We start from the raw sequence: 17654 nt of genomic DNA, 5'->3' as shown, positions 1-17654 counted from the left end.
GTTTTTTCAGCTGTTTTTATTTGTATATTTTTACTCAAATTATGAATGTGATAAAGATAAACCCTCAGACTTTTCAGCAGGTCTCAAACAATAAAAAAACCTTTTACTTTTCAGTCCAGTTAAAAAATGTAGTGGAGTAGAAAGTACATTACATTACATTCCACCACTGCTCCTAGATGTGTTTAAAATGTGTTCTGTGAAATTAATCTTTATTTAAAAAAGAAAAAAAAAACATAAATTATCTAAATCTACTGCAATGAAATGTTTTCCCGTTTTTAATTATTCAACTCTTTCATATAGGTAGTTTTAGTAGTTTTGGTGGTGTAGATAGGTCAGCCCTGTAGTTCAGCAGATCCAGACGAGGCAGGGGGGGAGGAGGAAGCAGGGGAGAAGGCTAATTAAACATTATTTTGGGGTCATTTGTTATTTCTCTCTCTGTTTTTGACCAAATCCTTAAGCAGAACATACCACACTGAACCACGGTTAGGCAAAGCTGGCATTAATTCCACTCTAGTTCTCTCTTGGCTCTGGAGCTAACTGTTCATATGTCACATGAGTGCAGAGAATACAGTCTTGTAATTCCATTGTAGTCAGTAATATAATAATTAAAAACTCTAGACTAATTATGTGCCGTAAATGTACTTTTGACTTGCTGTATAGTCAGTCACTTTAAAAACACAGTGGAACACTTCCTGTTTTACCACATGACATCACAAAGTGGAACACAGTGTTTTCTGTTTGAGAACTCTGTCTAAATGTGCAGGGTTTGTGTGAATGAAACGAAACACAACTCCAGGTCTGTTTGTGACGAGGAAACAACATTATAAAATAGATCAGAAAAATAGGGTAATATGGAAATTGTATATTGTCATCTTATTTTAAAAGAAAAAAAACACACTAAAAAAGTCAATACGTCAATAAGTATGATATTATCCATTTATCTATTTTATCCAAACTCCATACAGAAAGGTAACACACTGTCTGGGATTAGGAATTGAACCTCAGACCTTTTGGCTACGAGGCAACTATTCCAGTCTCATCATCTCTCTACTCTTATTTCTCTGACATTCAGCTGTTCACTTCATGCTCTACTTTCCATCAGATCAACCCACTTTCTCGCTCTCTCTCCTTTCTTCTTCCTCCCTTTTCTCTCCTTTCTGTCTCTTACTCCCTCTTACTCCTCTATTTCCCTCTCTTTCTCTCCATCTCCCTGTCTCTCTTCCTCATATACTCTCTCTCTTTTATCTATCTCTCTTCTTCCCCGTCATCCTTCTCTCCCACAAGCAAACTCTATGTCCTCTCTTTCTCTCATTACCTTCACCTCTCTCTCTTCCTCTCCTCCTCTCTCACACACTCTCCTTCCTCTGCCCCTTTCTCTCTCTCCCATTCCCCCTCATCACTCTCTCCTCCTTCTCCTCTCTTTCTGTTCAGCTTTCTCTCCTCCTCGCTCTCACACACTCTCCTTTCTCTGCCCCATTCTCTCTCTCCCATGCCTCCTCACCCCTCTCTCTCCTCTTCTTCCTCCCTCTCACACGCTCTCCTCTCTCTGCCCCCTTTCTCTCTCTCCCATCCCTCTCCCATCTCCCCTCCTCCTCTGTCTCTCTTCATCCTCACCCCTCTCTCTCTTACATAACTGTACAGAGATAAGATATGGGATCAGAAAATGAACCAATCAGGTGCCATTTTTCTTCACCTTCCTCCCACCGTTACCCCACCAGAAGAATGTTACAGTGAGGGCTTTATTTGTCTTCTTCGCATGAATCAGTGACGGTTGTGTTGCATTATACATGTTGTGAGGTCATGTTTACATTGTGTAATTGGATTGTAGCAAGAGACCGCGTTGTCTGGAGCTGTAATGAGAAAAGCTTGAGGGTTAGTACTGCGTAAACAAAACACTTTATTCACAAATGAGAAAAATAAAAGAACTAAAATATGACACCAAAGAAAATACTATCATTCTGTTTTGTTTGTTTCTTTTTGCTTCCAACTATAGTAAATGGTAAACGGTCACATATTTATATAGCACTTTTTATAGCACTTATATTCACGTTCATGCGCCTGCGTACACAGACACCAGGGACGAGGTGGGTTAAGTGTCTTGCCCAAGGACACGATGGCGGTATTCATCTATGGGAGCAGGAATCACACCGCTAATCTGTGGGTTTGACTGCTCTACCAATGATGTTTATGTCGAAAGCGGGATTCAAACCACCAACCTTTGGATTAATGGACAAACAGTACCAACTAAGCTACTGTCATCTGTATAAAAAGTATTATTTGCAATTTATGTTTACAACCAAATCAATCAATCTGAGCAGTTCTTACTGGAAGATAGGTGGTTAGACCCCAACTACGACTATAGTGAATTCTGTAGTTGTGTCACTGAGCTAGACACTTCACCCTATGCATGTCCGAATATGATGAGTGATCAGAGAGGTTGCTGGCGTGGACGTATTTTACAGGAAATATCACTATAAATATTTAAACTACCTCCCGCCTCGATCATTTGTAATCATCAAAGATCAGCTCGGGGCTTTTTAATCAGGTCCACAGCCAATCATCAGTCACAAAAAGCGACAGTAGCTGAGTTGGTTGAGTTGAGTGTTTGTCCGCTGATCATAAGGTTGGCGGTGCGATTCCAGCTTCAAAAAGATGAATGCTGTTGTTGTGTTCTTGAGCAACACACTTAACGCCCTGTGGTGAGTGGTTCCTTGATGTAAAGCGCTTTGAGTGCCGTGAAGGTGGAAAAGCGTTGTACCCTTTAGCAAGAAATTTGGCTACTTTTGTGTTAAATTGTATTTGTTTTTAAAAAGACAAATTTAAATTGAATCGTAAATGATCATTAACGAATATGAGAATTATAATTGTTAGATTTTTTGTCATATTGCCCAGTTCTACTCATGCCATGCACAATATCCCTAAAGCATTGATAATCCTCGTAAAACCTGTTCAGCTTCTAAATGTGCAATATTGTAAAAAAAAAAGAACATGATCTGAAACAAATACCCCCCCTAAAATATTGTTCCAGACAGTTATCTTTTATTTTGTCATCATTTGTAAATTGATATATTTATTATGACAGGCCTATATCATCACAGCTGAATAATGAACTGCTGTAGTGCTTTTTGATGAACTTTGTTGGATCTGAGTCTGTATAAAGAGGACACAGAGGTGAGAACAGAACAAAAGGCTGTTGTTGTTTTGGAAGGTAGGTCTCCATGTCTGTGTGTGTGTGTGTGTGCGTGTGTGTGGGGGGGTGTGTGTGCGTGTGTGTGTGTAAAACAGTTAAAAATAGCCGTGTTGTGTCTGACTGGAACAGGTGTCCAAACAGCACAAAACACCAAGGCTAACTACAGCGAGCCCTCCTCTGATCCAGCATCAGTGAGAAACTATGAGCTGAATAGTACATGGCAGGTTAGGTCAAACACCAAAGAACGCAACAAATACATGATTAATATACTTTTGTCGTGTCCATGTGCAAGACACTTCTCCGGAACTAGCACATGTTTTTGAGATGTATAGCTACCAGACAGACAAGCAAATGTAAGCTAATTATTGCATAACAAATACTATATTCATCTATTTGAATCCTGGTCTTGTCTGTTCCCCTCATCTCTGCAACTGCCTCTCTCACATTGAATTGGACAGTGTCAGAACAGCTCACCTCCTCCCTCTCTCTCCTTCAACCCTTTCTCTCTGTCTTTCTCTCTCTCTTCACTTCTCGCTATCTCGCTTCACATTCCCTCTCTCTCTCTTTATCTCTCTTCACTCCTCCCTCCCTCTCCCTCCCTCTCTTTTCTTCTCTCTCTCTTTACTTCCCCTCTCTCTCCCTGTGTTTCTCTCTCTTATCACTTCTCCTCTCCCTCACACTCTCTCTTTTCACTCCCCACTCTCTTCCTCCCTCTCTCTCTTCACTTTCCCCCTCTTTCTTTCTCTCTTCACTTCCCCTCTCTCTCCCTTCCTCTCTCTCTCCACTCCCCCTTCTCTCTCTCTCCCTCCTTCCCTCTCTCTTTCTGACTCCTCTCCCTCTCTCACTCCTCTACCTCTCTCTTCACTTCCCCTCTCTGTCGCTGCTGCTCTCTCTTCACTCCCCATCTCTCTTTTTTCTTTCTTTCTTCTCTTCCCATTTCTCTGTCACCCCCCCCTCTCTTCACTTCCCCTCTCTCTCCCTTCCTCCCTCTCTTCACATCCCCTCTCCCTCTCTCCCTCCCTCTCTCATATCCCCCTCTCCGTCTCACATCTCATTTGTCTCACGCAGACAGAAAAAGGCCCCACATCTCTGAGGGCTGTATTAGAGGCATTATACTCTGTAATGGGTTGACATGTTAATCTGCGCCTCTATTCTCTCAGCTAATGAAAATATCCATGGTAATCTGCGCGGGTGTGCGTGGGGTAACAGTGAACGCCGCACGCTTCCAGACGCCGCTGAACTCAACGAAACTCATGAGGAGACAACAAGGCTATTTACTCAAAACACTCGAGAAATATGTTCAATTTGAAATCACATGGGATGACAGCGGAGTGACTGAAAATCGTTTTGTTCTATGAAAATGGTATTTATGTTTACTACTGTGTATGTATAGAAGTTTACAAGTTATTATTTTACTATGTTAAAGGTGGTATATTAGGAAAAATTGACTCTCACGAGCTAAGCCATGTTATAATGCTGTTACTACATCAAAAACAGACCTGGAGTTGTGTTTTGTTTCATTCACACATGTTTGAGTAACTCTTTATTATTAGTCTGTCTACAACTCTAAAGCTCAAAATGCTCTGTTCCACCTTGTGATGTCATAGAGTGGACCTGAAGTGTGCATGTTCTCCTATCTCCTCCTCTCAGTAAAGATGTCGTGGGTTAGACTCCTTAGTTATAAAACACCTAAATAAGTTATTCAAATTTCTTGCAAAGCTAACCATATTTCGCAATGGAATTTAACTTTTAACTTAAACTACCCACAAACCAGACCTGAGTCTCATAGTCTCCAGTGTAGAATATTCTTGTTGCTTCGGTCATGTGCTCTGTCTCCCTGTGTTATCCCTGTACAGTCTGTTTGTATGGGTGAGTGTGTGGGCATTTAAACTGCACACTGGGACCTGACAGTTCTGGGTCAGAGCAACCGAGTCAGAGCTACAGCAGCAGAAGCACCTCTGAACGCAACACCAGTGTTAGTGTGAAACAGACGAAGAGGAGGAGATAAGAACAGAGGGAAACTACCAGTTCTCACATCACTACACAACTCAGGAACAAGGGAAAAATGTAATACTACAACTGAGAAAAGCAGATCTATTGCGCTTGTGTCTGCGATATAGTTATAATCTATGGCACCCATGGATCCTTATGTTATAATGTGCACATTTTAAATCGAAAGATGGAAGAAATAAGTCCACTGATTTTCCCGTTAGAAAACTGCGGTACCCAGTCGGAGCTGACGTTACTGTAATCATCATAACAAAGAGCTGTGTAGCTGTCGGCCCCTCTTATGGACAGCTGCACATCACACTAGCAAGTCGCTGATTTTTTTTTTTCATTTGTACCAAAATTAGTACGAGATGCTGCCGAATCCTACATGTATCATGGTTTAAGACAATAAAACTGAAGAACACAGTAAGAACAGAGCAGTGGAGTTAATCGGCAAAACTGAGTCTTGAAAATAAGTGATCAAAGATAACTAAAACGCGCACAAATCACTCCAAAAACAACTTCAAGAGGGTAAATGAGAAGGAACCAACTATCCCATGGTTAAAAGCTCTGAAAAGTCAATTTTGCATAATAGGTCTGCTTTAAAGGGGGACTAGTAATATATAATTTAAAATAAGGGAGTCCAATACCTGCTTGTCTATATGGAGATGCTATTGCTTTGCCTGAAATGTTCCACTGTATTGGATTTAATGTATCTATCTCCATGGAGAAAAGCAGGTGATGCCAGTAGGACAAATCTGTGAAGAGGTCACTGAACCCACAGAAAGAATGCATGTTTTTGTAGCAATAAAAGCACAGTTAACTGAATATATGCAAGCTGGAATGTTCTACACTATGGCATTAGGCTAATCTTCTGACCTTGCATGTTTAAAATGTGTGTTAACAGCTGAAGAAATATCCTTAAACACAAACATTCTTTCTTAATTTGAGCGGGGTCGTCTCTCCACAGATATGACCTATAATTTGATGTAGTGTGTCCATGGAGATAGAGAAGTTTAATGCCATACTCAAATTACAGGTAAAGTAATGGTAAATGGTCAGATTTTTATATAGTGCTTTTCCACCTTCAAGTCACTCAAAGCACTTTACATCAGGGAACCACTCACACACACACATTCATACACCAGTGCACACAGACACCTCCCACTAGAAAAGTTACATGGTGCAACTTTAAATAAGAAAACATAAAATCACGTCAAAGTTTGAGATCAGTCAAAATGATGGAAAAAATCTTTATCCCATATTGCATAGCTCAACATTTTGATAAGTCAACTCATAATGGAAGCAATTTTTTCCCCACAAGGAAACTCAATTTTATATTTGTATTAGCAGTAAAGCTCTCATCCATCTCCTCTCAGGACCCTGGCTCTGGTTTTGGCTGGAGTGAGGGCGAAGCAGCAGAGGTGGGACAAGCCTCAAAGCTGACAGGACACAGTGCTTTTGCTGTGAGGTTGGGGGTTTATTGTCATTGTGATGTTGTTGTTGTATGTTTTATAGTCCCGGCGCAAACACAAGCGTACCTCCAGGGTGATGTGCTGCTGAGCCAGACTTCAGCCTAATTACATTGGACACATGTGGGAGAGAGTTAACCACCTGCTACAACAGTGTGTTCACAGGAGGCAGGCCAGAGATTGTCAATATTCAAGGGTCTATAATTAGCTAAATGAACTCTTTGGAGCTGTTAGCATGATAGCTAACTAAATAATGAACAGTGGTTTTTAATAATATTTGTTCTTTTATAATTATCTGTTTGAGGGTAATTAGGTTTAAGTTCTTTTTTAAAGGTCCTATACTACACTATTACCTCCTCAAAAACATACCTAGTTGCCCCAAAATGTCTGCCCTAACTAACTTTAAAATTCATAAATAAATGTAAAACCCTCCAACAAAGTCTATGTTAAGACATCAGCCCCCTAAAATAGTCTACTAAGCTCCTCCATGTTTTTAAAGTCCATTCACCGTCACTAAACCTGATCATAAAATCCTCAAACTGTCTCCACTGCAGTTTAGAAAATAAACATTAAAGAACCATAACAATCATCATAAAACCTCACATTCCCATTGCGATAATTCATTCTGAACTGTTGCTTCACTTTTCTCCATTGCATCACAGCCCTCCCTTTACAGCAGTGGAAACACTCACTGGGTTCAAACAAACATGGAGCCAACAATAAAAGGCTCAAGAGCAAATCCACAGCAAATGTTTCTAAATCCTCACACCCAGGTCTGTCTGAGGCACATTCTGAACGCAGTCCTGGAGTCTTAGCTAAAGGGCCCATGTTACGATATATTCTGATCTATTTTATAATGTTGTTTCCTTATCATAAACAAACCTGGAGTTGTATTTTGTTTCATTCACACAACACACAAACCCTGAGTTATTCTTTCAAACAGAAAACCACATGACATCCACTTGTAGTAATACAGGAAGTGCTCCACTGTGTTTTTAAACTCCATACACCTTCATTAGAATCAATTGGATCATTTCAGGGTGTGGAAGTGCCAATCTCTACTGAAATAAAGGTAAAATGTAGCTGTTAACTGAAAAATACTGCTTCATGACATCACAAGGTGGAACAGTGCATTTTGAGCTCTGGGGATGTAGACAGACTAATAATAAAGGATTACTCAGACATGTGTGAATGAAACAAAACACAACTCCAGGTATGTTTTTGAGGAGGTAACAGCATTATAACATGGCTTAACACACACAACAGTCAATTTTGTATAATACAGGGCATTTAAACCTGGTTTAGTTCTGTTCTAAACAATACTGGTTCCTTGGATCTATTTTGTTCATAGCTAGTCTTGAGTTTTTAAATGTCCAAATAAATAAATAAATAATCACCCAAATAGTATTTTGTGTGAACATTTTTATGCAAACCACTTGGCCTCATAATGTAATGGAAACTGAATTGCGTAATAAAATTGCAATAGTTACTCAAGAACATTTCAAAGTTACTTGCTACTTTCCATTTCAGAATTTGCCAATGTCACACCACTGCAGAATCTGAAGGGATCGTAAGAAATACAGAAATGTGGAATGTACGGTTGTTAAAGTATTGAAAATCAGATACTAATCGACAGTAGTAACGAAACTAGAAACTCATTTGAGCAGGTATCGATACTCAAAAGTCACATTCACGGGACAGAAATGAATGTCTCCTTAATAGTTTTAGAATGATCTTGAGCTGTATCAGAACAAGTATAAGACACATAGACTAGTATACACCCATGGACCACTATGAACCTACTGGACACTGAGGATTACACAGATATAAGACTGCATGGTAATATGAAAGAAAATACTACGATTTCAGGTTGAATATCTCATTCTATTGTATAAAGAAAGTGTTTTTATTACTATTGTGGTATCGAAATCGGTATTGTGTATCGAGTGTATTCCTTAGTATCAAAATCTAGTTGGAAAATTTTGTGTTACGACAACACTACTGAACTTTTTCAACTACTGTGAAAACCGATTGAGATTGTTAGCCTGCCTTCTACCGTTTTAAGCAATGTCCTGTAGTTTTTCCTCGATTCTGACCCATTTTTGCCGTAGACCAAATCTAACGAGTACACTTCTGGCTGTAGTCCTCCTCTCTTCTCCTCTCTTCTTCTTCTTCTCTCTCTTTCCTGTGCTATAAACCCACAAAAATACTCCCCTCTGTCTCCACAGTAGACAGTTGATTGTATTCATGTGTCTGCGGCTCCCTGAAGTGAACCTTGGTATAACTAATACTCACATTATCACTGGAATAAAACATCGCCACGGCGCTCAAACAAGAAAAAAAAACCAAGCTTGACAGGCTCTCTATCCGTACACTGCAAAAACAATGCCTACATGAACTAAAACAACAGGGGTTAAGGTTCAATACTGCATCAAAACAATATCATACACATACATTTCAGAGATAGTTTTTAAATGGCAAAAATCCACTTCCAACGATTAATGATGTGTTTGAGGCGACAGCAGCTCAGTTTGTAGAGTATTTACCCCCTGATCTGAAGGTTGGTGGTTCAAATCCCATTTTTGATGCGATTCCAGCTCCCACAGATGAATACTGTTGTTGTGTCCTTGGGCAAGAATAGACATCATGGCCAAAATAATTGCTATTAACGTTAATATCACGATAATTATTAAAGTTGCTGAAAAATGTTATGCATAGGAATCATTATAATTTTTACATTATGAATAAGTTCTTTATTTAAAGAGATCATCACGGAGAATTTTTTTTTTTTTTCTTGTCCCATCCCCAGTGTCTGTGTACCCTGGTGTATGAAAGTGTGTGTGAATGGGTGAGTGGTTCCTTGGTGTAAAGCGCTTTGAGTGGCTTGAAGGCGGAAAAGAGCTGTATAAAAATGTGACCATGTGCCATTTTAATCAAATTTTAAACAAGATTGAGATTCCGGCTTTTCTAATTTGTGTAGAGTCTTTTGTCAGGCCCACAACCGATCCTCTGTCAGTAAAAGCATGTGGTTTAGAGCTATCAGACTGGAATCGAAACTGCAATTTCCTCCACAAACAACAAAATCTCCTGTCTTATTCTGCATATAAAACTTCAAACCCTGTAGTTTAGATGTGTACAAACAGGTTCTGAAATGTATCAGGTGCTCTCCATGTGTCTCCATGGGGTCTTATTCTGCATAAAAACTGCTAAACCTGTAGTTCAGTTTAGGTCTGTACAAATATGTTTTGAAATGTGATTTTTGTATTCATTTGTCAGTTCGTATTTCAGCCATTTTGTCAGTTCTTCTAGACGCATTTAAAATATGAACACTGAACAGAATCTCAAATGTAATCACAATCGTAACTAGATATTTTTCTCAAATTGTGCAACCCTAGTATCTTGTTGTACGAACATGTTCATATTTCAGTTTCATATTCAAATCAGACCTATTCTGCAAAATTGCGAAAATGCAAAGTTGTATTTGGAGTGATTCGTGCATGTTTGAGTAATCTTGAATCCAATTTTATTTTGTTAATCTGTGATACACGTAGGATTTGGTACATAAAAAAAATATATAAATCTGCTGCTCGCTAGTGTGATCTGCAGCTATTCATAGGAGGAGCCGACAGCTACACAGCTCTTGAGATGACATTTATGGCGACGTCAGATCCCATTGACCACTGCAGTTTTCTAAGCCGGAAGTCAGTGTACTCGTTTCTTTTATCAAATCGTTTTAGATGAATATTGTGATTTAAAATGATCTGCAGCTGTCAAAGATTATAACTATATCGCAGACGCACAATATGTTTTGCTATGTACATAATGTTCCTGAAGCATGTGCACTGAACTCTGAACAAAATCCTACTTTTGAAATATATTTAAAATACTTTTTTGCATAATCGCACAGCTCTAACATTACTATGAACAACTACTTTAACTTCAGCAGCCAGTTCTTCACTTATGTAGACCTCCTTTTTTTGCAGTGCACTTCTCTCCATCCCGTTCTCCCGATGGCACACTAGCAGATGTATGTGCCTCGAGCGATGTGCATAGGCCGCCATTTTTTCACTCCTCCTCTCATTCTCTCTCTCCTCACCCTCTTACTCTCTTTCTTTTAACCCCTTCTCTTTCTCTCTTTCCCACTGCCTTTAATTGTCTCTCTCTTCTGTCTCTCTTTCTCCCTTTTTTCTCCTCACCCTCCCTTTCCCTCTTTATCCATCATCTATCCATTTGTCTCTCTCTTTCTTACTCTCTTTCTTCTCTGCCTCCTCTCTTTATCTCTTTCTCCTTCATTTTCCTTGTCTGTCTTACCTTCCTCCATCTTTCTTCCTCTTTCTCATTCTCACTCATCCCTGTCTCGATCTCCTCTCCCCCTCTCTCATCCCTTTCTTTCTTTCCTCTCTCTGTTCCTGTCTCCATCCTCCCTATCTCACCCCATCCCTCTTCTCTTTTCCTCTCTCACCCCTCTCTTCTATTGTATTGTTTTATCATGTTTTTGCATGTTTTTTTGTTTTGTTTTTTTTTTACAAACATAGCACTTTATATTGCCTTTGTAAAGCACTTTCGGCAGCTGTTTTAATATATATAAATAATTTGACGTGACTCTCTCTTTCTCTCTTTTACTCCTCTTTCCTTCTGTCTCTCTCCCTCCGTCCCTCCTCTCTGCTCTCTCTCAGTCTTCTCTACTCTCTCGCTCTGCCCCCCCTTTACCCATCTTTCTCCTTGTCTCTCACCCCTCTTTCACCCTCTTTTCCTCCTGTCTCCCTTCTCTCTCTGTCATTCTCCTCTTCTTCTTCTTGCCTCTCTCACCCCCATCCCCTCTCTTTTCCTGTCTTTCACCCCTCCTTCTCTCCCTCTCTCTATTTCATCTCTTTTCCTCCCTCTCTCCTCTAATTCTCCTTGTCTTTCTCTCTCCTTCACTCTCTCTTTGCCCACTCCTCCTAACTCTCTCTCTTTCTCTCGCACACACAGGGGTGACATCATGGCACGCATTTAGATCAGAAGGTCAAAGGGTAACGCCGCTCGATGTTGTGGAGATGCTCTGCTGCTGCTGACTCTGACAGATTACAGGAGGAGAGAAGAATCCAGCGTATGTAAACAAGAATGCTATGCTAGTTATTTATTAATGCTAACCCAACACACAATATTAGAAAAACATGAAGTATGGAAGACTATCTCGCAATGGTGAAGATACAGAATAACAGAAACTGACTTTGACTGGCTTTGGGTTGTCAAAAGTATCGAAAATCACATACTAAAACTAATATTGAAACTAGGTACTCATTTGAGCAAGTATCGATACAGCAGAAAAACAAATTAACAGGACAAGATTTGAGCTTTCCTGGACAATTTTAGTAAGATTTTATCAACATGAATATAAGACCTCATGCTAAAATAAAGACTGTACTGTTATTTTGTATATGAAATTTACTTTCCATTACTAAAATTTTAGTATCGTGACAGTACTACTTTGACTAGAACCAAATTTGTGTAGATACTCTGGCCACTGACTGGAGCGCTGTTAGCATGCTTGTTTTCTGCACTGCTGTCTTAAAGTTGACAAAAGAGCTTATAAACTTATCTCTGTGAATAATTAGGATGCTAGGAATGCATTAGAAAAGTGAAGGTTAAGTTCAAATTGTTGCCTGTTATTTAAAATGAACACATTATCACATTTTTAAGATGCTTTTAATCTTATGTTGCTATGATAAAGAGCCAACATAATGGTGGTGCCCCTTCATTATTCAGTGAGGAAGGACGACTGGGGTTTCCAGATATTTAGAAAAAGTCACAAATAAAAGTCACAAAAAAGAAGCAACTGAACGTCATGTGCTTCCAATGAACAAAGGCTAATGAGATGCGCATATTGTTATCACATAATTAACATATTTAAAGCTTTAAAAGCGTGTGTTTCAGTCACGACTGGGTTTATTCATGTGAAAAATAACTGCCAGAAAGATAAAAATAACTTACCCCCAAAAATCAATCAAGTTTATATGAGCCACAGGTCCTTGGTTTGAGTCCCAATTAGAAATATCAAATTTACAGATAAGCACTGCAAATGCATTTGTGGCTTTTGTTTTCATAATATCATTTAAACATGTCCACTAGGCATGGGACAATACTGAAAATTTGTGTCACGATTATCATGGCCACAATGATTGAGATTAATGATTATATCACGATAATTCTAAGTTATGTTCCATATTTAAACAGCTGTTATAGTGCTGTGCTTTGTTATAAGTCAAAACAATGATCTAGAAGAGAACATTATGGAGAAGTAGGTTTGTTCCATCTGCTGTCCCTGTGCAAATCCTGTGCATTTGAGAACATGTATAGATCTAAACTAAAAGGTTGTACAAAAAGGATTTAAAATATTTCAGTCTTTACTAATTGCAACTGCGGTCATGTTTCAATTGCAGCCCTTATCAGTGGGCAACTGGCTTTACCATTTTAATCTACTGCCACCACCAGTCCACTCCAATCCACTTTATTTGTATAGCACATTTCATACACAGGCAGTTTGTGCTGCACAGTAACTGAAGACATGCTCTGTGCATCAAAGAAAAACTCTCAACCTTTTTTCAGTCTTATGTAAAAATTAGTGGATGGCGGCAGCTCAGTTGGTAGAGAGTTTGTCCAGTGATCAATGCTGTTGTCCCTGGGCAAGACACTTAACCCATCTTGCCTCAGTGTCAGCATACACTGGTGTGTGGGTGAGTGGTTCCTTGATGTAAAGTGCTTTGAGTGCCTTCAAGGTGGAAAAGTGCAATATAAAAATGTGACCATTTGCCATTTACCAACTACTGTTAGTACTATCCAGAGAGGTGTGAGAAAACAGCATCTTCCCCAGTGAAAAGGCAGATTCAACTGTCCAGTCACTTTCAAAACTGCAACTAACTAACTCACTACACACATTTGCTTTTCTGCTATGGCCAATCTAAATGCCTGTAATAAAATAATTAGTCGGCTAATGAGAAATTTGGTCAACAAAGACACTACCGTCGAGATAATCAACTAAATAACTAAAGGACTAAAGCCCTGAAAGTATTACTAATAAACAAAAAGAATTTAGAAAAGAATAATTTATCAATTCACCAATGTACCACCTCAGTCAGCCCCGTGTCATCTCTCTGTGTGTAAAGTAAATGCTGAGCTCTGCGGTACACAGGGAGGCAGAGCACACATATAGTTTATCATGAGGTGATTTGAGTTCCCCAGAGAAACAGTAGCTCAGTCGGGTGAAAATGAAGAGTCCAGCCCAAGGAAAGATTTAGACCTACAGATCCCAGTGCTCCTGTACGTCCCTCACCCCAGACACGTCCTCCAGCTCCTCCGGTGTGACTCCAAGGAGTTCTCAGGCCAGCAGAAAGAAATAGTCCCTCCTATGTGTCCTGGGTCTTCCCCAGGGTCTCGTTCCAGTGAGACGTTCCCGGAACACCTCCCTAGGTGGGCTTGAAAGGCCCATATGATGTTATTTTCTGATTTATGTTATACTGCTGTTTGCTCATCACAAACATACCCAGAGTTGTGTTTTGTTTCATTCACACATGTTTAACACACAAACCCTGCATATTTAGGCTGAGTTCTTCACTAAAAAATGGAAAACACACTGTTCCACCTTGTGATGTCATGTGGAAGTACATGAAGTGCTCCACTGTGTTTTTAAACTCCATAAATCTTCACTAGAATAATTTGGATCACTTCAGCCGTACCAATCTCAACTGAACTAAAGGTAAAAAGTAGCTGTTGAAAGCTACAGCTTCATAACATCTCAAGGTGGAACAGAGACGTTTGAGCTTTGGAGATATAGACAGACTAATAATAAAGAGTTACTCAAATGTGTGTGAATGAAACAAAACACAACTCCCAAGTTTTTGAGGAGGTAACAGCATTCTTTCTTGGCTTACAGCTCACAAGAGTCCACTTTGCATAATATAGGACCTTTAAAGCTATCAGTTGGTGTTTTAGTTATGACACACAATGGTAGCGCTGTGCAATTAGGCCCGTGTTTTGAAGTTGAAGATATATTGGTGAAGATACAGATGTCAAAAATATAAATGATAAACAGTAATATCTTTTTCTTTAACTGTAAGGCATACGGCACAAGTCCAAGACAAATTTCCCCAAGGGGACAATAAAATATATTACATTGCAGTGTATTGTAATATTGAACCTAATTTATCCCACAGACACAATAACCCTAAAGCAGGATTATCCCAAAGAAACTATGAGCAGCAATAAAAAAATAAATAGCAGAATGAAACACTTTAGTAGTTCATTTGTAACTTTAATGAGTCCTAGAAGTTACTGTTTCAACCTTTATCAGCTCAAATCGCATTGTAGCACTGAAAAATAACAAAAAGCTCCCCACTAGTACAAAGAATGTACCCGAGATAAAAACTGACCATAGACTGTATTTATAAATGGACATAGCTAATGTGCTAGCCGCTAGGGTAGGAAGTGAGCATGGGCGCACTCACGGCTTCATCAACTCTGGCTCCAATTCACTTTACATTGAGAAACTGTTGCCCCTCTCTCTGTAACTGCTGCTGTCAGGCTCGTCATTTTGGTCTTAAAATGTTTGTATTAACCCGCTCTACATGATCCTGGTGTTTTTATGTTGTTATCGTGTCCATAAATCAAGATATGAACATTAATAGTAGACAAATCCGGTGCCTTCTTTCCCTGAGTTTGCTCCTCCTAGCATTAGCCACAGGTTTGATTGACAGAGTTGCTGAACGTCCGCTCCCTGCTAAACCACCGGTGCAGGCGGGAAGGGGCGTTACCTTCAACAGCCTCGCTCTGGATTGGCTCTTTTGGTTGCTATGATACTCGTGGTCGGAATTCCAAATATGGAACGTGGCTCCAAATTCACCCCTATAGCTCCTAGCCTCCTGAGCTTCATTTGACTGGAGCCGAACGCTATGGGTGACGTCGCATTCACTTAGTCCACTTCTTTATACAGTCTATGATACAACTAACCTCCAAAAACTACTGATCAATCCTGCATTTATGGAAGCATCAGTCAGTATATAGTATGAAACAGGTCTTAATCAAATTTGACTTGTGATCAAATTGTTACAGATCAGCTATAACCATGATCCGTTCACTCCATACTCAGCGATAGTAAGTTACATCTAAAGCCACAGCTGCCCTGGGTCGACTGACAGAAGCGAGGTTGCCAATCTGTGCCATCTGCCTCTCTGACCACCACCAATAACTCACACACACACATCTCCTCCAAATATTTTCTAGCCAGCCAAAGCCACAGACTATTACACTTTACAAAGAATTATGGTCTGGAGTTGTGCCCATCTCCATGAATTCTAATAGGCATGACTGACAGCTGGATTAACCAATGAGAAAAACACATGGTCCACATCTTTTCCCCTGACATAACACTGGATCTTACTATCTCCTATTTTCAGTTTGATATTATGTTGGTTTTGCATCGTATGTTTAGCAATATTGTGGAAAGGCTCAAACTGTACCCTATGGTGCAATTACTGTCATGTAGCAAAGATTAAGAAGCATTGTTCTATAAAGTAATTTACAAAAAGATTAATAACCACTCGAACTATTGTACATAAGCCAACACCAGCTCTTCAAGGACAGCTCATAACAACCAGGATTAGACTGTAAAATAACAATCAGAACTAAGTCTGTCCTGATCACAAATTTGGAAGTATGATATACTGCTGAAGAAAATATGGACGCTAAACGATAATATTGAAATTAACCCCTTAAAAACTGCTGTATATGTGAAATATTGTTAAATACATACATAAATAGCAGAATTAAACACTTAAGTAGTCAGTTAGGAAGCACCGATACCGATACTAGTATATAATATCAGCAATAGCAATGATACTGAAAAATTAGCTGGATTGGGTATCAGTGAAGTCAATATCCTGGTTGGAACTTTAATTGGATGTAATAAGATTATTTACAGGCTAATTTTGGCCTAGAACATCTCATAAGATTTGAGTTTTTATTAAATAACAGTTGAATAACACAATTGGATCTCTTGCGTAATAAGTGAACTGTGTTTTAAGGAAGCAAGTGCCATCCCTACACTGGTATTGGTTAATATCGGGTATCGGTAAAGTCCAGGTATCAATACTGGAATCGGAACGGGAAAGTAGTAGTTAGTTTGAATTCATAATTAATCATAAAAGTTATTTATTTAAAACTCTACAGCTCAAATCTGCTGTAGTACAGAGAAATAACAAAAAGTTCCTCACTAGTTTAAGGCAAAAGTTCCCATGATGACTATTTACCCCCCAAAGATAATTGGTCAATCTATCATATATTGAACGATAAGTCGATATAGTAATTATTGTGACAGGCCTAATCAGAACAACCCACATTTACTGCAAATGTATAAATATTGAAATCCAAAGTTTAGCCTTTAATCTCCCATGTGTAAGTCCATGCTCTTACCTGAGGCAGTGAGGCGTTGATCTGTCTCTGTAACATGTCCCTCTCGTGTAGTGCCCCCTGCAGTTTGCTCTGGGACTGGATCAGTGTCTCCTGCGTCTCTCGGAGCGACTCCAGCAGCTTGTCGCGCTCGTCCAGCATATTCACCATGAGCTGTTCAAAGTTTGCCTCCTGCTCCGAGCCGTTCTGGACCCCTCCAGGGCCTCGCGGAGGGGCACCCGAGTCCCCTTCACTGATGGTGGGCATCACTTCGCACATCATCTTCCCTCCTCTTCCACGGTTCTACGGCTGCGCTACAGGGCCAGTGTCACTATGGAGACGACAGCACGGGTAAGCATTAGTGTCCAAGATATAAAGTCTACTAGGAGTGCGCAATATATTGAAAAAATATCGATATAGCAATATTGGCTGACGCGATAATCGATACTGTAACAAAATTTAAATATGAAACTGCAAAAAGTTCTCCATTTTACAAAAGTAAAATGGACAAAACGATTGTGTTCATGATTTTCCTAATGTCCAACATTAGACTGGTTGGTCTTGGTTTTGTTTTTATTTTA

The 17654-nt window shown here is 39.5% G+C and overlaps 1 protein-coding gene across 1 annotated transcript in view; it reads right to left on the bottom strand.

Moving 5' to 3' along the window:
* Positions 1–17654, bottom strand: part of ppfia4 (PTPRF interacting protein alpha 4) — a 93142-nt gene that overhangs the window by 74072 nt on the left and 1416 nt on the right. Inside the window, 1 exon segment of the mRNA XM_055222195.1 lies at positions 17098–17404. Coding sequence (XP_055078170.1) covers positions 17098–17355 — 258 coding nt within the window. The 5' untranslated portion in view covers positions 17356–17404.

This window comes from Periophthalmus magnuspinnatus, chromosome 5 (genome assembly GCF_009829125.3).
Source record: "Periophthalmus magnuspinnatus isolate fPerMag1 chromosome 5, fPerMag1.2.pri, whole genome shotgun sequence".
Lineage (NCBI taxonomy): Eukaryota > Metazoa > Chordata > Actinopteri > Gobiiformes > Gobiidae > Periophthalmus > Periophthalmus magnuspinnatus.
Note: the sequence above shows the minus strand (reverse complement) of the source record. Positions and strands in the feature narration are given on the sequence as shown.